Source organism: Dasypus novemcinctus, chromosome 9 (assembly GCF_030445035.2).
Source record: "Dasypus novemcinctus isolate mDasNov1 chromosome 9, mDasNov1.1.hap2, whole genome shotgun sequence".
NCBI lineage: Eukaryota > Metazoa > Chordata > Mammalia > Cingulata > Dasypodidae > Dasypus > Dasypus novemcinctus.
In genome coordinates this window covers 9609262-9632106 of record NC_080681.1, presented here as the reverse complement: position 1 = coordinate 9632106, position 22845 = coordinate 9609262, and the positions used below count along the sequence as shown (strand labels likewise).

Sequence of the window (22845 nt, the reverse complement as noted above, 5' to 3'; positions counted from 1 at the left end):
TTTCAATTTCAGGAAAATAAGCATTATTTCACAAAATTATCATATTAAATAAACCCAGCTATCCCTCCACGTTGGCCCAGAAACCTCTTAATTTACTAAGAGATTATGTTTGAAAAATATAGAAAAAGTAATAAAAAATACTGAAAAACTAAACAGTTAATCATTTTTATATATCCCAATTTTTTATCTTCCTCTCTTCTGCCCCCAAACAAGGATGAGGAAATTTTTTACAACTATGAAGGCTATTTTTAGATTGATAATAATGGTTCTTTCTATGACTTTTTATTTGATGGAGGTATATTTTCAAGGTACTCTTAAACTTAGCAACTCTAGGGGCTCAAATTTAGCAAAAAAAAGTTATGAAATTCAAAGGGAGAAGAGAATGAAAAACAAATATATAAGGTTTTAATTTCATCATTTTAAAAAATGTGGATATTATCTACCTTACAGAACTGATACAAGGATCAAATGAGCATCCAACACAATACCTGGCATATAGTTACTACTCAATTGTTGCTTAAATCTGAACCTACAAAAAACTATACCAGAACTGAAAGAGAAGGAAAGTAGGGAAGAGAAAAAGAAGATGAAAGAAACCCAATAAATTAAAGTTATTAATGATGGTAGTAAACTATTTAGGGTGGGAGGCACAGCCTGGGCCCATGAACATTTTACTCCCTTGAGTGGTAAGAAAGAAGAGAGAAGGAAAACAATAAAGGTTAAATAGTTTTACACAATAGTCACATAATCATCCCATCTGTCCTGATGGTGTGAGTATAACCAAAGTGATTTAGAGATAGGAATAAGGACATAGGCAGGTACTGAGTATGTGAGATTTGAGGAATGCTTACATCCAGACTCTCACTGGTCAATTCTCAATAATTTAGACTAATAGGAAACTACTTTTTAATTTTTTTGCATGTGTGCTAATTAGAAATTAAAATGTTCATTAGCCAGTTTTGTTTTTTTAATTAAAATATCTTTTTGAGTAGCAAAACCTTAACATTTATATTGCTTACTTTATAAAAGGGAGCCAATGAAAAAAAAATTGTGCTGCTCTTTAAGTAGGTGAAATGTTCAAATCTAGGGATATCTGAGAAGAAGAAACATGGAAGCAGCTCAAGTGATTGAGCACCTGCTTCCCACATTTGGGTCCTGGGTTTGATCCCCGGTACCTCATAAAAACAAACAAAAAACCAGCTCTCATTGAGAAGCGGATGTATCTCATACTATAAATATTTTAAGAAAATATTAGAAATGGTAAAATTTTTTAACTGTGCTGGAAAATTACACACATACCAAAATTCAGAAAGGAGCTGCAGTTATTTGGCTGAATGGATTCTGCTGGTTTGCTTGATGGGGAAGAATTACAGATACCTAGAATCAAAAGAAATGGAAAGAATGAAGACAGATTCAGATTGCTAATTATCAGATCACATAATTATTGAGATAAAAAATTTCCTCCAGAGTAATTAATACTCCCAAATTTAATTTCATTATCAAATTTAACAAAATATAGAGGTGCTTACAAATGGATTGAAACGTTCTAATCTTCTCATTTGTGTGTGTATGTATATTAATGGTTTCTTTTCTTTGCAAACAGTGTATAGTAAAGTCCAACACTAAAGAGAATTGCCAAAGGAATAATGAATAAGATCCATTATATCATGAATCAACTTATTTTTGGATTCACATTTTCACTTTGGACTTATTTTTCACTCTGACTACTCTTAATACTCTTTTTTTTTTTTTTTTTTTTTTAGGTACCTGGGGCAGGGATTGAGCCTGAGACCTTGTATGTGAGAAGCCAGCACTCAACCACTGAGCCACATTGGCTCCCCTGAGTTGGTTTTTTAATTTATTTGTTTGTTTGTTGTTCTTTTGTTTTGTTTTTTAAGAGGCATCGGAACCGAGACCTCCCATGTGGGAAGCAGATGCTCAACTGCTTGAGCCACATTCACTCCTTTAATACTCTTTTAAACCATTTTTTTCTCCACTTTAATTCACCCATGGGCAGCTGAGGATTTTTCTTACACTGTCCTCCACTCCTGGAATATCTTCCTTCATGCCACTTTCCAGCCCACACTTTTCCCATTATAGAAGGTTCTGATCTCCCAAAAGCATTGTTTTCTTGCTTTGTTTTGCTATTTTAGCCACAAATAGGTAAGTTTAAAAATATATTTCTCTTGCCAACACCTTAATGTACTCATGTATTAATTTCTGCCCCATTTTGAAAACAAGCCTGTAAAAAGTCTACATTTTGTACCTGCACTATCTAGCAATGAAGAAAGATAATTTCAGGTTTACGTAAACTTTCTAAGAAACAGCATATAAATAGGAAGAAATTATTATTACTAGGTTGTCAGTGTTTTCAGAATGAAGTATGAGGGCCACATATATGTGTTTGTGTGTGATGCATGTGTGTGTGTGTTATATATATAGTAACCACACACCCATAATGGTAGAATAAATCACTAAAGAACATAGTGAATCTCAATCAGATTGAATTAAAAATAATAGTATTGAATACTTTGTGCCAAGCATTGGGTTAGGCACTGAGGAGAGAGAGGCATAAGAAGTGGGTAAAAATTTGTGCTCCTGAGTGTGATGGAGTTGGACTCAGATGTGACCTTCCTACACATGCCTCTTCTGTCACTTTTACTGAACCTGTGGTTGGTGCTGGGGTTGGTGTATACATGGGGGACTTGAATCTCTAGACTGGCCTTGTGTCAGCTGGGCCCTGAGCCTCAGCAGAATTGCAACTCCTACTCTCCGGTTTATTGGACTTACCAAGTCAGCTAATAGGGAGGTGAAGATGGTCAACCACCACACCAGGGAACTGAGAGTGCCTACAACTGCAAGCAGGGGATCACATCCATCAACCATGTGGGATCTAAGCCTCCTCTCGATTTAGAGGAAGAGTGGATATCACCATCCCAGGGTCCACAAGATGGAGGAATAAAATATGGATTAGAGCAGACTTACTGGTATTCTACTATAGAAGTATTGTGACTCTAGCAATGGAAGAAATTGTATAATTTATGTGGAGACAGTGGCCAAGGTAGTTGCTCAGGGCAGGGAGAGGAAAGAAGAGGTGTGATGTGGGGGCATTTTTGGGACTTGGAGTTGTCCTGATTGGTATTGCAGGGACAGATGCTGGACATTATCCTGCCATAACCCACTGAGTGTACTGGGGGAGAGTGTAAACTATAATCCATGTGGTACAGCAGTGCTCCAAAATGTATTTACCAAATGCAATGAATGTGCCACAATGATGAAAGAGGTTATTGATGTGGGAGGAGTGTGGTAGGGTGGGGTGGGGTGTGGGATATATGGGAACCTCTTGTATATATTTTTTTTCTCTCCCTTCCCCCCTACCCCCAGTTGTCTGGACTCTGTGTCCGTTCTCTGTGTGTTCTTCTGTGACCACTTCTATCCTTATCAGTGGCACTAGGAATCTGTTTCTTTTTTTCTTAAGATTTATTTATTTATTTATTTCTCTCCCCTTCCCCCCCTATACCGGTTGTCTGTTCTCTGTGTCTATTTGCTGTGTTGTCTTCTTTGTCTGCTTCTGTTGTTGTCAGCCGCATGGGAATCTGTGTTTCTTTTTTGTTGTGTCATCTTGTTGTGTCAGCTCTCCGTGTGTGCGGCACCATTCCTGGGCAGGCTGCACTTTGTTTCGCGCTGGGCGGCTCTCCTTATGGGGCACACTCCTTGCGTGTGGGGCTCCCCTACACGGGGTACACCCCTGCGTGGCATGGCACTCCTTGCACATATCAGTACTGCGCACGGGCCAGCTCCACACGGGTCAGGGAGGCCTGGGGTTTGAACCACGGACCTCCTATGTGGTAGACGGATGCCTTAACCACTGGGCCAAGTCCACCGCCCCCTGTGTTTCTTTTTTGTTGTTGTGTCATCTTGTTGCGTCAGCTCTCCAGCACCATTCGTGGGCAGGCTGCACTTTCTTTCGCGCTGGGCGGCTCTCCTTATGGGGCGCACTCCTTGCATGTGGGGCTCCCCTATGTGGGGGACACCCTTGTGTGGCACGACACTCCTTGTGTGCATCAGCGCTCCACATGGGCCAGCTCCACATGGGTCAGGGAGGCCCAGGGTTTGAACCGCAGACCTCCCATGTGGTAGGCAGACGCCCTATCTATTGGGCCAAGTCCGCTTCCCTTATATTTTTTAATGTAACAATTTTTGTGATCTATGTATCTTTAAAAAAAATGGAATTAAATTTTAAAAATAAAAAAACAACAAAGTAAATAAGAATGAACATATATAAAAAAAAAAAAAGTAGGTAAAGGAGAGAAAATTCAGAATATAGCAATCATCTTTATACTGCTGAGAGTTGTCCCAAATAGAATATTGGTGTTTGTACAAAAGGATGCAAAGAGTTTATGTGTCAGAGGGAACTACTATTTTGCATATTGGTTTGTTATATTTTTATGCTGCTTGCCCAGCATCCATTCCCCCTTCTTTTGATAACAGAACTTAAATTTTCCTCTAGGAAACCACCCCTGTCCAATTCTCAGTTTGTATGCTTCCAATAGAGGTGATTTTACCCTAAGATCAAAGAACTGATTATAACTGGGCTGATTTTCAGTTGGTACCTGGTCATATCACTTGTTTAGGGTTGACCTAATTCCTGATTGGTCAATGTACTCATGTAATAATTGTAAAATATTAGATATGACACTGTCCTGCCTTAATCAGAGCATTGAATACACTAGCAATAATTGGTTCAGGGATGAGCAAATGAACAAATTTAAGATAGTCAGACCAATAAATGCTAATCATGGGACTTTTGATTGAGGAACCAGGAAAGAGCTATTTTTTTCCCATTATAAGCCTGAAACAACTTGATAGAACCCTGCTTATGAATAAGCCAACACAGAGTGAACAAAGCCAAGAGATATGGAATGGTAGATTAGATCCTGATTACTTCATTTGAACCCTTGGTTATAAGGCAATAAATCCCCTTTTCTACTTAAACCAACTTAAGGTGAGGTTTTTGTCACTTGCCACTGAAGGAGTTCTGAGCAATTGGAAGTTCTTCCAAATGTTGGTGTCAGGCATCATGTCTGACAGCTTCTACTCTTATTACTCTATAATTCATTCTTTATTCAGCCAGAATGATCTTTTAAAAAAAAAACAAAAAAAAACACCAGATCATGTAACTTCTCTGCTTAAAACCCTTCTGTAGCTTCCTATTGCAATTAAAATAAACTCTAAACTACTTAATGTGACCCGTAAGTATCTAACTCTTCTCTCCTTGCTATCTTTCCAGCCTCACCCTATTTTTTTTTTTTAAAAGGGTTTATTAACACTACCATCCCCCATTGTTTTGCACTTGCTGTCTGCTTTCTGGGTCCATTCCCTGTGTGTTCTTCTGTGTCTGCTTGTCTTCTCTTTAGGCAACACCGGGAAACAACCCTGGGACCTTCTGGAGTGGGAGAGAGGTTCTCAGTCTCTTGTGCCACCTCAGCTCCCTCGTCTGATGCATCTCTTATTGTCTCTCCTCTGTCTCTTTTTGTTGCGTCATCTTGTTGCACTAGCTTTCCATGTGGGCCAGCACTCCACGTGGGCCATCTCGCATTCACCAGGAGGCCTCAGGAATTAAACCCTGAACCTCCTGTATGGTAGATGAGAGCCCAATTGCTTGAGCCCCATCTGCTTCCCTCTTCTCTCTCTTTATTACCCTACAGATGTGCTGGCTTCCTCTGTGTTCCTACAACAAACCAAAGTCTTTCACCCCTCAGAGCTTTTGTATATGTTGTTCCCTCTATCTGGAGTGCTCTTCTCCCCCCTTATGTCTCAGGTTTAATTGTCACTTCCTTGGAGAAGGCTTCCCGATCCACTTGTTTTGAAATTGGCCCTCTTTGTTATTTTCTCTCATAATTACCCGCTTGGTTTCCTTCATAGCATTTATCATATTGTATTATTTTGTATGTATTTGTGAATTTACTTGTTTAATGTCTAAATTCCCCCCTAGACTTAGGCTCCACAGTGGCAGGATCCATATCTGTTTTGTTCACCATCATATACCCAGTGACTTGCAGAATGCCTGACCCTCGGAAGGCAATCAACGAATAATGAATGAATGAATGAATGAATGACACTAAACCTATATGCTAGCTTAAAACAAACAGATGAAATACCCTAATTCCATTAAAAGTAGGACAATCTTAAGCACAGACGCGGCTAAGGGGATCCAGGCTAAAGGCAGAATATATGGAATTATAGAGTCATGAACCATCTAGAAGGGGCATATACAAGAACAGGCAGATAAGTTTAAAGCCTCAAGATAAATTTTGGGGGCCAGATACTGTTCTTCATGTAAGAACGAAAGATGAGCTGAGAAATAGAGAGCAAGCACAACTTAGATCCATAGAATAATCACCTGGGCTCTTACCTTGAGATAAGACTGGGAATATCGGAAAGTCCCACCATATCTCAAAGCTATGACAACCCAAATCAACCTAGATTTTCTGTTTTTGCTGCATATCCCCAAGACAGGGTTGGAGCTACAAAAAGAAAGCTGGGTGTTACCTAAGCTAAACTGGTCAAACAAATATTTGGCTGGCTATTCAAGTCACTTATTTCTTTGCCTTTGGCTATTTTATTTACCTAGCTTCCTACTCTAATTTCCTTTTGAATTTTTAAAATTCTCTTTGGACTGACCTTATCTCTTTTGACTATACCCTTAGGGGAAAGGGTATATTTTCCAACCATACTTTAGCCATTGTAATGAGGAATGATTTCATTTTAGAGACCTGGTGTGATAGCAATGATAGTAGAGTAGCTCAAGAATCTGAAGTTTAGGGATAGGGAGATAGAGTGAAAACCCAGAAGAAAAAAGTAAGATTCAGCTATAAATCTTCTTACATAGATTACACCATAAATCTAGTTTTTTCAGTGCTCTTTGCCCCTCCCTTTCAACACCAATATAATACCAAATACCTCATGGGTCCTTCGTGGTTAACCAAATGAATCAAATTTGTGAAAAGTTTATCTCCATGTTTTAAATACTTTGTAGTTGTTAAATAAGGATTTCTAAGGTAATTGGCTTCCCACAGTTCGAGAGTCTGTGTTTTATTTTCATTACAATATAGCAAAAATAGTAAGCAACAGATTTTTATTGCTAATACTACTTAGTAAAAATTGAAACATGTCAATGCTTTGCTTATTTTAAAAAAAAACATTTGTTTCACAATATACTTTGCTGTGTATTTTCAAAGAAAATACATTAGACTGCTGGGAATTGTAAATACCACACTTGTACAACAATATCTTAGGATGGTAGAAAGTGCTACGTATTGTACTAATTATTATTCCTGTGTACTAAACATGAAACTTCCCCCTTACTTCCTACCCAATATTAGCATCATAGAGCCCAGCAAAGTGCAAGACTTGGGGTATGATTGTTCTGATTCATATCACCCTAGGGAGGCTCTGTTTAGGACTAACACTGTTGATTTTTTTCCGCAGGGTGATTATATAAGAAGAAATTATATTATCGTGAAAGCAGTATATATATTCTAAAAATATGTGTAAAGAAACTTACTCTTTTTCATATTTCGCAAAATTTTCAAACTCTACAAAAAGAAAGAAAAGGAAAATGTTAACTTTTTTTTGTGAAATCCAAAATAACTTAATCAAGTAAGAATACAGACTTCAGACAAAGGATTACCTTCCTAAAAAGTAGCCATAAAAATGAACAAGTCACACAAATAGATGCTCAACATCATTAGGCAAAAGGAAAATGCATATCAAAAACCACAGTGAGATACCATTTCACACCCACTAGAGTGACTTTTTTTTTTTTTTAGTGGAAAATAAGTGTTGGAGAGGATATGGAAAAATAGGAACACTTGTTCATTGGTGGGAATGTAAATTGGTGCAGTTGCTGTAGAAAACTGTTTAGCAGTTTCTCAGAAACTAAATTATAGAATAACATATGACCTGGCAATCCTACTTCTAGGTACATATCCAAAAGAATTGAAAGCAAACATTCAAACAGATACTTGCAAACCAATGTTCATAGCAACATTACTCACAGTTCCCAAAAGATGGAAGCATCCCAAGTGTTCATCAACTGATGAATAGGTAAACAAAATGTGGTATATACATATAATGGAATATTGTTCAGCTATAAAAAAGGAATATAGTTCTTATACATGTGACAACATGGATGAACCTTGAGGACATCATGTTGAGTGAAATAAACCAGATACAAAAGGGCAAATATATGATCTCACTGTATGAACTGATTAGACTAAACAAATTCATAGTGTCAGGAACCAGAATACAGGTTACCAAGGGCCAGCATGGGGATGGGGAATGGGAAGTTCATGCTTAATTGGTGTGGAGTTTCTTTTTGTGATGACAGAATTTGGTAAAAGACGGTGGTGATGGTAGTATAATATTGTGAATGTAATTAACACCACTGAAGTTGCATGTTTGAATGTGGTTAAACTAGGTTGTATATATATTACTAGAATAAAAATTTTTTAAAGCAACAAAGGACTGTACAACACAGTGAACCCTAAAGAAAACTATGGAGTATAGTTACTAGTACAATTATAATAATATTCTTTCATCAATTGTAACAAAGTTACCTCACTAATGCAGTGTTAATACTAGAGAAAAGTGAGGTGGGAAGGGTAATATGGGAACTCTGTTTTCTGCATGATTTTTCTGTAAACCTAAAACTTTCCTTATTAAAGAGAAAAAAGAGGATACACAAAAGTTATTTTTCCATCTTGCCATTTTTATTTCAGTGAAAAGTCTCCCCTTGATTTTATCTTGCTATTTTTCCCCACCCATATAAGAATTATACCACATATTTAAAAATAGTGCTATCAGAATATTAAGAGTGGGAATGAAGTTTCTACTTTTCTTCTTCATCAGAACCACTCCAGAACTAATAATGGCTTCTGGAGATAGCTGTGATGCATATCCATTCCCGTTCTAGCAAGGAATTTTTGTCAGTCATCCTCTGTGTTATGACCCAATTCCATACTTTTAGCTATACTACTTCCTTCTCTCTCATTTCATCAAACCCATGTCCTCTGCCTCCTTTATGGGAGAGTCTCAAACTTATCTCTTCCAGGAACCTACATAAATTTCTACTTTACTCCACATTTCCTCAATATGTTGTTTTTAATCTGTGCCATGGTATTTTTTGTTTTTTTGTTTTTTATGGTGTTTCATTATTCTTGATAATTCTTATGTTTCTCATACAAGTGGGTGGTCTCTTCTACCAGATTAGCAATAGTCTTTTTAAGAACAGGTACACTTCCTTTCTGACGTTGCTATTTTCCTAACACCTAACAATATATTTTCTTCTATATAGTACATATTTAATAAATTTTCTTTTTAAAATTTTATTTAAATTTTTAAAGAATAGATAATTTATTTATAAAACTCAGAAAGGCTAAAAGAGAATATAGTAAAAACTCTCTCTATTTGTATTACCTATCTAACCCAGTTTCTAACCTTCCCACGTAGAAAACCACTGTGATTAGTTTCTTATGTATCCTTCCAGAGTTACTTATGAATATATAATATATCATATTTTCACCTTTAAAAATGAGAGCTAAATGGTATATAAATACATCAAGAGTTCTCATTATTTTTTCAATTGCAGTGTTCCATTGTATAGATGTGCCATTGTGTATAATTTATATGTTTCCCTAATGATTTATTTAATCAGTTCCCCTAATGATGAACATTTGTTTTGCTTTCAATCCTCTGCTCTTGTAAATAATGCTGCAATAAATAACCAGGTATACATGTCATTTCATGTATGTGCAAGTATATAGGTAGGATAAATTCCTAGAAGTGGAGTTGTTAGGTCAAAGGATATACGTAGTTGTCATTTTAATGCATACTGCTAAATTGCCCTCCATAGAAGTTGTACCCCTTGACATTCCCAACAATGGAGGATTATGCTTGTTGTCCCATAGTCTCCCTAACAAAGTGTATAATCAAACTCTTGGAATTTGCCAATCTGATAGATGAAAAATATGTGGTTTTAATTGCATTTCTCCTATTAAGAATGAGGCCGAATATTTCAAGCGCTTAAAAACCAAACCGTGTGCATTTATTTTTTCTTCAAACTATTTAATTGTGCATTTTGCCCATTTTTCTTTTAGGGTTATTATTTTCTATTAATTTCTGAGAGCTCTTTATGTATTAGAAAATAACACCTTTGGCTGTGATGCTGATTATAAATATTTTTCTCTATTCTTTGTCTTTTTTCTTTTTCTCCAATATGTTCTTTTTTTTTTAAAGATGTATTTTATTTATTTCTCCCCCCCCCATTATCTGCTCTTTTATGTCCATTCACTGTGTGTTCTTCTGTGTCCACTAGCATTTTTCAGCAGCACCAGCAATCTGTGTCTCTTTTTGTTGCGTCACCTTGCTGCATCAGCTCTCCGTGTGTGTGGCACCACTCCTGGGCAGGCTGTGCTTTCTTTGCACAAAGCAGCTCTCCCTGCAGGGCACAGCTCTCCTTGCAGGGTGCACTCCTTGCACATGGGGCTCCCCTATACGGGGGATATCCTTGTGCGCAGAAGAACTGTGCATGGGCCAGCTTACCACATGGGCCAGGAGGCCCTGGGTTTGAACCCTGAACCTCCTATATGGTAGGCGGATGCTCTGTCAGTTGAGCCTCATCTGCTTCCCATCTCCAATATGTTCTTGGTCTTTTGATTTTTAAGGTTATTCTTTACCATATAGAAAATTTCTATTTTATTTAGTAATTCAAATAAATTAATATAATTTTTTCATATGACTTCTGGACTTGTGACTCATAGTTATTTAGGTCATACCTATTCCCAGGTTATAGAAGATTTTTTCCAGGTTTTTCTTTGCACTTCTATGGTTGTGTATGTGTGTTTTAACATTTAACTCTTTTGTCCATCTAGAATTTATCCTTGTGTAGGTGTAAGGTATGGCTCCCATGTTGCTTTTTTTCCCCTAGGTGTATCCAGTTGATCCAGCACAAATTATTAAAATGCCCTTCTTTGTGCCACTGATTTGAGATGGCACCTTCAAAATATACTAAATTTTAATATTTATTTAGATGTTTCTAGACTTTCTGTTCTGTTGGTGTTTCTTTTCATGCACCAGTATCATAACATACCATTTTAATTATTGAGGGTTTATAATGTTTTAATGCCTGGTAAGACTACCTCCCTTCTTTCCATTGCTCCTTTTTTTCTTCTTTTTTTCCCCAGTCTTTTGGCTATTCTTGCTCTTTTTTCCCCCTATGGAACTTTGGAATCAGTTTTTCTAGTCCCAGGGGAAAATAAACTTAGCATTTTCTTTTTCTTTATTGGGCATGTTTTAAATTTATGAGTTAACTTTAGGGAGAACTAAATCCTTAACTATGTTGTTTTTTTTCTTCTTTTTGGTTTCCTTCTATTAATTTTTATTATCATGAGATCATCAATTTTAGTGAACGTATTTAACCTAATTTTCTATCATAATGATAGAAGAAAACTTGTAGTAATGGAAAGCCTCTGACATGTTTCCTAAAACTCCTATCTTCTTTACCTTACTCCTTGTGAAACATTTTCCAGGAGTCTTCAATGTCTGTTGTGAAGACGTTAAATTTTTCATGGTGTTAGGACAACTATTAGAATAAGTTTCTACAGAATGGGCCTGCATACCTGAAGAAAAAAAAAAAAAGAGGGGTAAAAAAAATTTTTTGTTGTATACCTTCTTAAGTTTTCAGGTTATGTATAGATATATATTCAGTAATTTTTAGCCTTTTTAGATATTCTTTTTACTCTATATTATGTTTTTTGTTATATCTTATTTAGTCATTCTTTATAACATTTCCATTTAAGTCCTACTGTATTATTAAAGTATAACATTCTAATTTTTTTAACTTTTATTTTTGAGAGAAAGTACTGCTACTTACAATCTTCATCAGCAAGAAAGAAGGACTCTAGGGTTCTTTCTGGGAGTGGAGGTGGTGGGGATGAAGAACGATCATGATGTGGATCTGTGATAAGAAGAGTATACATGAAAGCAAAGAAATCCATCAGTTAAAAGTCGTAAGTTAAGACCCCTTTACCACAAAATAAAAAATTAACAATAACTGAAGCTTCAAAAGATTTGTTCTTCTATCTCTTCAGACAATAAACCTTTAAAAACTTGTAGCTCACTTACAAAAGATTATTCCAAAGAAATTGAACCTGAATTTAATCACACTTCTAGATCTAACTACCATTTTACAAGAAATTTTGAGAATAGAGGAACATGTTAAACAAAACCATGAGGATACTATTAGCCAAATCCAGAATGTTAGTCTTTAGGTCAAATGACCCACATTCTTCAACAAGTGAGTGTCAGGAGAAAATATAAAAGGGAAGGAGAACACGGGAAGCGGCTGTGGCTCCATCAGTTGGCCTCCCGTCTACCGTATGGGAGGCCCTGAGTTCGCATCCCGGGGCCTTGAGGCAGGCTTGCCCGCACGCCGCCCGCCTGCAAGCACAGCAGAATGCCGCCCCGCCTGCAAGCACCACAGAAAGCCGACTCAGCAAGGTGACACAGCAAAAAGGGAGACAAGCAAAAACGCAGAAGTACGTGCAGCAAATGGACACAGAGCAGACAGCAAGCAAGCTGCAAGGTGGGGTGGGGGGGCAGAGTAAATAAAACTACACAGAAGAACGCACAGCAAATAGACAGAAAAAAGCAGACAGCAAGCAAAAAGCCGCAAAGAGGGGGGAGGGATAAAAAAGAAAAACAACTACAGATTAAAAGATTGAAGAAGCATGTAAACCAAATGCAATGTGTAGGCTGCAAATTCAGATTTTTAAAAAGCACTGAAAGACATTTTTTAAATAATTGGGGAAATTGAACACAGTTTAGATATTCGATAATATTAAGGAATTATTTTTAATTTTGTTGCTGTGGTAATGCTATTATGGTAGATTTTAAATGTGTGCTTGAAATTTTACATAATAAAGAATTTTAAATAATGGAGCTATTTATTTACCCACATTGTAAGTTCTCAGAGATGCAGATGTTCTATTAGGTGTTCTATTGACAAAGGCTTCTCAGTACACAGTGCTGAGTAAAATTATATAACTTTTTAACTCCTTTTGAAAATGAAAATACAGGGAAGCAGATTTGGCTCAACTGATAGAGCAGCCACCTATCACATGGGAGGTCCAGGGTTCAAACCCAGGGGCTCCTGACCTGTGTGGTGAGCTGGCCCACGCACAGTGCTGATGCGCGCAAGGAGCTGATACAGGCAAGGAATGCCACACAGGGGTGTCCCCTGCACTGGGGAGCCCCATGTGCAAGGAGAGATCCCCATAAGGAGAGCCGCCCCATGTGAAAAAGTGCAGCGTGCCCAGGAGTGTCGCCACACACATGCAGAGCTGACACAACAAAAAGAGACACAGATTCCCAGTGCTGCTGACAAGAATACAGGCGGACACAGAAGAACACATAGCAAGTGGACACAGAAAACAGACAACTGGGGGGGGGGAAGATTTAAAAAGTAATTTTTTTTAAAAAGGGCAAATTATTTTTAAAAAAATGAAAATGAAAATGCAGTAAGTGCCAGAGTTTCACCTGTCATTGGCCATTGGGTTTTGTGGCCATAGGATTTGTCTGTAAAGCAAATTTTCTTGTTTATTATGTGTTAAGTAATAGGCAAAAAGAAAGTACAACATTTATATATTAGTTTCCCAGGTACTAAAACAAATACGATACAATGGGTTAGTGTAAACAATGGGAATTTTTTCACTTATGGTATTGCAGCTAGGAGACTAGGAGAAGTCTAAAATCGAGGAATCATCAAGCAATGCATTCTCCCTGAAGACAGTAGGATTCTGGGGCAGGCTGCTGCCAATCCTTGGTCCTTGGCTTTTCTGTCACATGGCAATGCACATAGCAATGTCTTCTCCTTTCTCCTCTGGGTTCCACTGACTTCTGGCTTCTTCTGGGGATTCCTCTCTGTGGCTTTTTTTATAAAGCCTCAGTAATAGGTTCAAGGCCCATCCTGATTCAGGAAGTTGTTAACTAAAAATAACCTCATCAAATGACTCTATTTACAATGGGTTCATACCCACAGAAGTGGACTAAGAACATGTATTTCTGAGTACATTATACAATCTGCCACAATATATTTCTAGCACCTAAGAAAATACATAAAAATTTACATCCACAATGTTAGGCAACCACTATCTAGTTCCAAAACATTTTCATTACACCAAAAGGTAACCCCATACCCAGGTACTCTTCACATTCCCTTTCCCCAGCCCCTGGGAACCTCTAATCAACTTTCTACCTATTCTGGACATGTCATCTGTCTTGCTTTTAAGTCCTTCAGAATCTTGCCACATCTATCTAAATTCCCCCTCTTTCCCAAATAGAATCTCTGTTCTAATCAAATTAATCTACTCAGCATTTCTCTGTACACAGCATACTCAATTCTACCTTTAAGCCATTATTAGGCTGCTCTTCGAATTCCTTCTGTTTTGTTTTGATCTATCCAAATTCTTTAAGTACAAGTTCAAGTCCTTTTTTCACTCAATGAAGCCTTTATTAACCCTTTCAGTGATAATATCCCTTTTTTCCAGACTACTACTGATTACAGTCTGTGTCACACAGATGATCACTAAATGTTTTCATGTGGATATTTTATCTACCCAACTTAAATATAAGCATTAAGTAGTACCCTTTCTTATATTTTCTGCCTATTCTAATACTGTGTAATGCACACTACTTGCTGAGTAAATGCTTAATGATTAGCTAATAAAAATGTAATTTTTATTATAAGTATAATATATATATATAATATATATAATTTAACCAAGGTATACATTTTAACAATAATCGATAGGCTAGGGCTTGAATTCAGGACTTTCTGACTCCAAAACCCATGCTTTTTAACCTCTATGTTAATAGTTTATGTTTGAGTAATATGCCTACATATGCTAAGAGTATATAACCACCTGTTTGAATACATGTAAGGTACCTATAAGGGCCCAATGTTCGCTGTTGTTGTTATTCAATATAAAAACTAGCACAGCTCAGGAAAGTACTGAAGAAGCAACAGCAAGTTAAAGATCTAAGTGGTCAGAAATAATTTTTTAGAATCACATTGTTAGCAATGATAAAAACCTATATAATGGAAATGCTGTAAAATTTTAAAAGAGATTCTATTTGGAATGTTTTTAAAGGACAGTATGTCAAGGAGCAGAATTCTAAAGTCCTGTTTTTACCTTGCCCTTGACAAAATAAAACTCCTAGACTTGGATAACCAGAAATAAAGTAAAAAATTGTGGGAACAATGCAGTCTCTTGAGGTGAATTACTCTCAACTTAATGAGCTATTTTTACAGTAAAAATCCTTAGAGTTAAGTGTCATCTACAATCAAAGGAATTTTTTTTACCTGATTTTGGACTCCGGAGCTTTACACTCTAAAACAAAGAAAGAAAAAGTGAAAAAAGAATAGGTATAAAAATCTGTACAGATTCAAAACAATAAATGGCACATTTGAAAATGTATTTCATAGAGATTCATGAAAAATAGACCCTATTTTTCCTAATTCATAAGTGTTTTGAGTTATGTAAAGGCATCTTTAACTCTTACAATGATTTTTATATCTCATGATAATTAGGTATAAACTGATCCCTTATGAGTAATTTCCTTCCTAGTTAGAAAATCTCCCTGAAAATTTAATTGGAGGTAACTTATTGAAATTGAATAGTTACTTCTTGACTTTGAAAAGGGCATCATTGCCTTTGCTCTGAGAGTTGTTAAGATAAAGGCCACTACATGTGCATATATCACTAACAATAAGATTAACAATTACTAGTACATTAAAACTGTAGTTTAAAAAGTAGAGAATATTTGCCTACTATGCACTTCAGTTGTAAATACTTTAAAATATTTGCTTAAAATAATTGCTCTGACATTTTAAGATGGTTTGTTCATAGTATAGAAATGCATATAGATTTTTGTTCCAGAATATTATTCCAAACGGTTGATCTTAAATAACATGCACATCTGTCATTCAAAATATTACTCTCTGCAATGCATTATCCAAGCTAACATGACATAGCCTATCAAATGACTGATGTAAACAAGCGAACTATTTATGTAGCACTTATTTTTGCCTTAACCATTCTTCTAAACTCAGCTCAAATGCTTTCTCTTTCACAGTCTTCTTGATCACTTCCAACCTCTCTTTTAACCTTTCATGTGACAAAGATATTTGCCTTGTTATTATATAGACAAAATTTAAAGACTTGTATCTGTATTACTATACTACACGTTCCTCAAGGACAAGAATTGTGTCTTATATGTTTTATCTCCCATAACCTCTAGCACATTTTCTTATAAATAGTATCTGCTTAATATTTATTGAATGAGAGATGTTAAAATTGCAAGGAGTAGGACTATAGTCTCTTAAATCCAAATGAGTAGAGGTTATTGACCTTGCTTGGTCTAAGTCTCAAAGAGTCATCAAATATCTTTGATTCAGATGCTCCACTCCATTCCAGTGATGTTCCGATTTTTACCTTTCCAGCTGAAGGTAAGGGTGTAGGTGTGCTCAGTGGAAATTCTCCTGGAAGAAAGTAAATATGGTTCAAGTCCTAGGATTACTGTTACTCTTTTAGAAAGCAAATGTAACTCAGCAATAGCACAGAGAACGTTGAAAGGACTTAAGAGGTAATCTAGTTAATCCATACTTTAACTTACTAAACTGCACTCACCGACTTCCTCTACCACAATAAAAGATTCAGGGGTCCGTTCAGGCAATGGTGGGGGGATTTCATCATCTATCCTTGGAGAAGTTGCTATCCAAAATATTAGAGATATAATCACAATTTTTCATTAGAACAATCCAAAGAAAATTCTTATATTCTAATCTTGATATAAATTCCTAAAAGCACCACTAGCAATATTTAAACTGGTACCTGTTTGCCCAAAGAAAAAGCAAACCAAATTCTCTCATCTTAAGTTGCAAACTCAGGAAGTTTTTGCCTAGTCTTCAAAATTTATTATTTCTTTTAACAGCCCAAACTTATTTTGATTAATTGATTACCAGTTAATTTAATATAAAACATTACACAATAAAATATTACAAAGTGGGGAGTGGATGTAGCTCAGTGGTTGAGCACCTGCTTCCCATGTACAAGTTCCTGGGTTCAATCCCCGGTACCTCCTAAAAAAAAAAAAATTACAATGTGCCTTGACTTGTCAAAGATTAAGTTACACAATAGGTAAAATCATAGAGATTTTAGTATCTCTCCTTCGTTCTACACAAAAGCCAAGAATATACATGTTTTCCTCTTCACATAACAATAGTATAACAAAGTTTTCTATATTTCTGTAGAAATATTCATTTTTACAGAAAATATTTTACCAAAAAACCTTTTTTACATGCTATTGTAAGAAGGAAGCAGACGTGGCTCAACTGATAGAGCATCTGCCTACCATATGGAGGGTCCAGGGTTCAAAACCCAGGGCCTCCTTGACCTATGTGGTAAGCTGGCCCACGTGCAGTGCTGCCATGTTCAAGGAGTGTCATGCCACACAGGGGCACCTCCGCATAGGGGTACCCCATGCACAAGGAGTGCACCCGACAAGGATTGTCGCCCCACATGAAAAAAGCACAGCCCGCCCAGAAATGGTGCCACACACACGGAGAGCTAGCACAGCAAAATGATGCAACAACAAAACAAAGAGGCGCGGTTTCTTGGTGCTGCCTGACAATACAAGCAGAAGCAGAAGAACACAGCAAATGGACATAGCAGACAACGGGGGAAGGGGAGAGAAATAAATTAATTTTTTTTTAAAAATAAAATGCTATTGTAAGAAATTGCCACCAGATGGCACACATGTCAATATTGCTACAATCGCTAAAGACAAGGATTTGTTTTTTAATGATTTTTTTTTTTAGATTTATTTATTTAATCCCTCCCCCCTCCGTCCCCCGCCCCCCCCCGGTTGTCTGTTCTCCGTGTCCATTTGCTGCGTCTTGTTTCTTTGTCCGCTCCTGTTGTCGTCAGCGACACGGGAAGTGTGGGCGGCGCCATTCCTGGGCAGGCTGCACTTTCTTTCGCGCTGGGCGGCTCTCCTTACGGGGTGCACTCCTTGCGCGTGGGGCTCCCCTATGCGGGGACACCCCTGCGTGGCAGGGCACTCCTTGCGCGCATCAGCACTGCGCATGGGCCAGCTCCACACGGGTCAAGGAGGCCCGGGGTTTGAACCGCGGACCTCCCATGTGGTAGACGGACGCCCTAACCACTGGGCCAGGTCCATTTCCCTTGTTTTTTAATGATGTTGATGCTCAGAGAAGTCTAAGATACTATGGGTATCTAGCAAGAGAGTATCTTTAAATTCTAAAGTAAGAACAAAATATATAAAATCATCTAATCAAAGAATGAACTTCCTAGATCCAGATAAAATAGTTTTGCAATAAAGCCACGAGTGATCTGTGCATCTATCTATTAAGAAACTCTGTACAATAAATGATGTTATAAAACAAGCTTTCTCTACTTCCTACCAAGGTAGAATGTTCTTTATAAATTATCTGATGATATGCCTAAGAAGTTAAACTTGCTCTTTGCATTCCCTCACCTTTTCCATGTCAACCTATTATGATCTTTAATAAGAAAATCACTTCTACTTTCAAACCACCCTGTAAAACAAAACAATATGCAAAAATCCAGAAATATAAAAGAGATAACATAGAAAGTGAAGGTGAATATAAGATAAAAATTCCACATATATTCTCATTGACTAATTACTACAAAAGGGCAGGGAATCAGATCTTCTTCTTCCACTTCCTGCAGGAATTTCCTTTCCCAACTTAGCAATATGCTCAACTCATTATAGACACATGATTGCACAGCAAAAACTCTGGGTGACCCACATGGTTCTGTTGATGAAAACTTTTCTGTTCTTTTGGAAGCTGCTACTAAATGTTAAGGGTAAATATTGGGCCTTTGAGATACATTTCTAGGAATGAGGATTGCCTTCTCTAGAAGCACTTCTGCTGATGTAGATCCTATACCAAATATGACTGTCCATAGCTGCCTGTTTTGTGGAATATTACATTTTTTATATTGCTATGCTGAATATATTTCATCATTACATTTCATCCATCACTCCTGGAATTTATTTCTTGGAGGAGGCAGATAAAAAATAAGGAGGGAGAGGAAGAGAAGGGAGAAAAGGAGGAGAAACCAAATCTTCTCTAGAAACAACATGAAATCTAAAACGGCCTACAAACTTTTAAAAATAACTTACCCACTTCTACTGTCTCTCGGTTCAGTGGGAGTTGGAAATTGGTTGAAGGAATCAGTGTTAAAGAATCATGTGAATTGTAATCAGAGAATAGGGTTCTAGAGGATGTTGGCAACAAAGAACAAAGAAAAACAGATCCATCCTCCTTCTCAGGTAAATCAAGAGACATCTTAGAACCAGCATTATTTGGAGGCAATGGTGAAAAATAAGGATCTTCTACTAAAGACATGTAAGAATCTACACTAAAAGCACTGGAGTCATGCTGCTTTGTGCTGGAGGCATTACACACTTGGTGTTTAGAGTCCCATGGCAATGAATAATTCAGTTCTGCTGAAGGAACTTGTGTCACTCTTTGAGCCTGCAACTCCGCAAAACAAGAATTGTGCAGTTGGGGTTCCAAATAAGAAAAATTTTCTTTGCTATCCAACTCCTTGGTTTCTCTCTTCTGTATCAATTCAAAGGGGGTTGATTTTGTTCGTATTAATGGTTCCTTTGGATTAAAATATCTTCCTGCTGCATTTACCGATTTTGCATTAGGACATGCCTCAAACAAAATGGAGCTCAAGTCCAAACTTTGATGCTTCTGAAGAGGCTCTCTAGCCATTGAAAATTCCTTTGTCTCCCAATTCATGGTTCTGTTGGTATTTTTGTTAAAACCACAGTTTAGCTCCAAAAAGTCAAAAGAAGTGCTCTGTTTAGCAGGATGCAATACAAATCCTTCCCTTTCACTTATTTCAGAAGTCTTGAAGTCAGAGGAAGAACCCTCTGCTCTTTCTACCTTTGTACTTTGTTTGCTCTGATTCATCATCATCTTTGTTTCTTTTATGGCACTGAAACAAAAAGAAAGATTAATGATATCATACCCTCAAAGAGGACTCTGCGTATCCTATTTTCAGTGTCACAATAAGTTATAAGCATAAGATTCAACTCCTAGACACAATTAGACAATATTTAGATAATGTGTAAAATTGTACTCACCTTTTTGGTAAACTAAGAGAACAAAAGTCTGCTCCTACAGTGAGATTTTGCTCAGGAACTGAATACTTTGCTTGAGTCTTCAAGAGAAATAAATTAGAGATTTTTTTTTTAGTGAAGCAATGTCAAGGAGATGTTTGGGAACACAAGGAAAAATTTAACAGTAAAATTTCTCTGATACATGTTCTCATTTACCTGGTCTCATTACTGCTATTTAGAAGTCTGAGAAATAACTATCAGAAAATATAAAGATTTTAAATAATTCTTGCAAGAGTTAGATGAGCTTCCAAAATACTGAACCAGGCTATACTTATTCACATACTGAGACCAAAAGGATCAGAATGAAGGAGTAATATTATAGAAACAAGAAAGGATTTGCTAAGAGGGAGTTTTAATATGTTCTGGGGATACCTTTATTCTCAAGAACATTCAACTTCCAGATATTTCATCATCTCCATCCTTCAAGTTAATAAGTGCCTATTACATCTTCTACCTGTCTTGTTCCACTCTTTTCTTCCTCACCATTCTTTAGTTACATACTGGTTTTCTTTAGTTACATACTGGTTTTCAAATGTACCAAACTTGTTTCCAGTTCAAGACTTTTATACTTACTGTTCCCTCTGATTGAAATACTCTTGCTCCAGATTTTGCAGGGCTAGCTCCCTCTAACTAATCAGTTCTCCACTTAAATGTTACCTGCATAAGGGATCCTTCCTGACTTCCCAATCTAAAATCATACTCCCACATACCTGCCCTGCCACTCTCAATCACATACACTGCTTTATTTTCTTCATAGCAATTATCATTTTACGAAATATGTTACTGTGGTTCATAGAATCTAAAATACAATCATTTGGAAAATATATTCTGATTTCAGAGACATGAAAACATTAAAAAAAAAAAGTCATTGGCAACTGTAAGATGCCACCAATTAAAAGATGCACCTGATTTTAAAGGTGCTAAAGGTGGGAGAATGTGTCTTAACAATGATAAAAGTATTTGTTACTCTATCTTCCTCTTCAAAAATATAAGCTCTGTGAAGGAAGGATCTTGTCTTCTTTTTCCACTATATTTTTAGAACATAAAACAATGACTGGCATATAAATATGAACCTAATATTGTTGAATAATTAATGGTTGAAACAATCGATCAAGATCTAATTTTATTATGTGACTTTTACATATCTCCATGCTCTAACCTTTATTTTTCTAACTTACTCTTTATTTTCCTATCTAAACTTTGTTTTCCACCATTCTTCCTGATATATTGTAGATACTTCATAATAAATTTATTATTAAATTTGATGAATTTATAAATTTAGTGCCTAATATTCTTGACTAATGAGATAGGTTAGTGTTAGAAGAATTGACTTTATAATCAGACCTGGATTCAAAGTTCTAGCTTTTCATCTTACTAGTTCTGAGACTGAAAGCAAACCATTTAAACACTTTGTCTGTTTACACCTACAAAATGGGGATAATAGTAATGCATACTTTAATATCTTTATTGAGATATAATTCACATAACATACAATTTTCCCATTTTAAGTGTAAAATCAATGGTTTTTAGTATTTCACAGAGTTAACCATCACTACAATAATTTCTAGAACATTTTTATCACCCCCAAAAAGAAACCCTGTACCCATTAGCAGTCATTCCCCATTTCCCCCAAATTCTCATGCAGCCCTAGTGCAGGTGACCATGAATCTACATTCTCTTTCTATGATTTTGCCTATTCTGGACATTTAAATATATAGTCTTTTTGCCTTCTTTCACTTAGCAAAACACTTTTTCAAGTTGATTCATCCATACATGTAGCATGTAATAACACTTCTTTACTTTTTATAGCCAAATAGTATTCCATTGTATAAAAATACCGTCTTCTATTTATCTATTTATCAGTTGATGGATATTTAGGTAATAGTATATATTTGACAGAGTTTTGGGTGGGTCAGATGAGACTGCTTAGCACAGTGCTTAGAATATGGTAATCGCTCAGTAAATATAAAACTTCATTTTGTATGATATTTATAGCTACCATTTTACAGGGTTTGGAGGACTTAACCAAATGAAGTTTCTTAAAAAATATTTAAACCATATTAAGAGTTTAGACATCAGGTATCTTTCTCTAATCTCATATGAAGGGAAATTAATATATAGTAATATATGAAAATGATTGTGCCTGTGATTACATGTCTGAGCATCTGCTACTTAAAAGTTCTCTCAAATACATTGTTTTTAACCTGAAAAATCTTAATTTTTATTGTGCTTTGCACAATATGAAGGAAAAGATTTTTTGGAAGGACACTTGTTACCTCTAGGAGTAGGACTTCAATGAAGATGGGAAGAGACAGATTATGTGACCTGTGTTTTCTGTTGTAGAGTTTTAATGCCATGTGGGTGACACAGTTGAATAAAATATTAGAACTGATCTAAAATATAAATCTATCTTATAGTTAAGAACTTAAACATTTTAATATCCAAATAAATTTAAAGAAACATATTCGCAGTGTCCTGAGTCATAAACATGGAGTTTGTTGTATGGCCTCTGATAACTCCCGACATAATATTAAGAAAAAG

The 22845-nt window shown here is 36.4% G+C and overlaps 1 protein-coding gene across 1 annotated transcript in view; it reads right to left on the bottom strand.

Annotated features, from left to right (window-relative positions):
- PTPN22 (protein tyrosine phosphatase non-receptor type 22) overlaps positions 1–22845 on the bottom strand; it is a 58719-nt gene that overhangs the window by 754 nt on the left and 35120 nt on the right. Inside the window, exons 12-20 of the mRNA XM_004462975.4 lie at positions 20269–20345; positions 19294–20120; positions 16752–16835; positions 16473–16603; positions 15425–15452; positions 11936–12019; positions 11566–11681; positions 7568–7598; positions 1300–1377 (exon numbers count right to left, since the gene is read on the bottom strand). Coding sequence (XP_004463032.1) covers positions 1300–1377; positions 7568–7598; positions 11566–11681; positions 11936–12019; positions 15425–15452; positions 16473–16603; positions 16752–16835; positions 19294–20120; positions 20269–20345 — 1456 coding nt within the window. The remainder of the gene's footprint in view (positions 1–1299; positions 1378–7567; positions 7599–11565; positions 11682–11935; positions 12020–15424; positions 15453–16472; positions 16604–16751; positions 16836–19293; positions 20121–20268; positions 20346–22845) is intronic.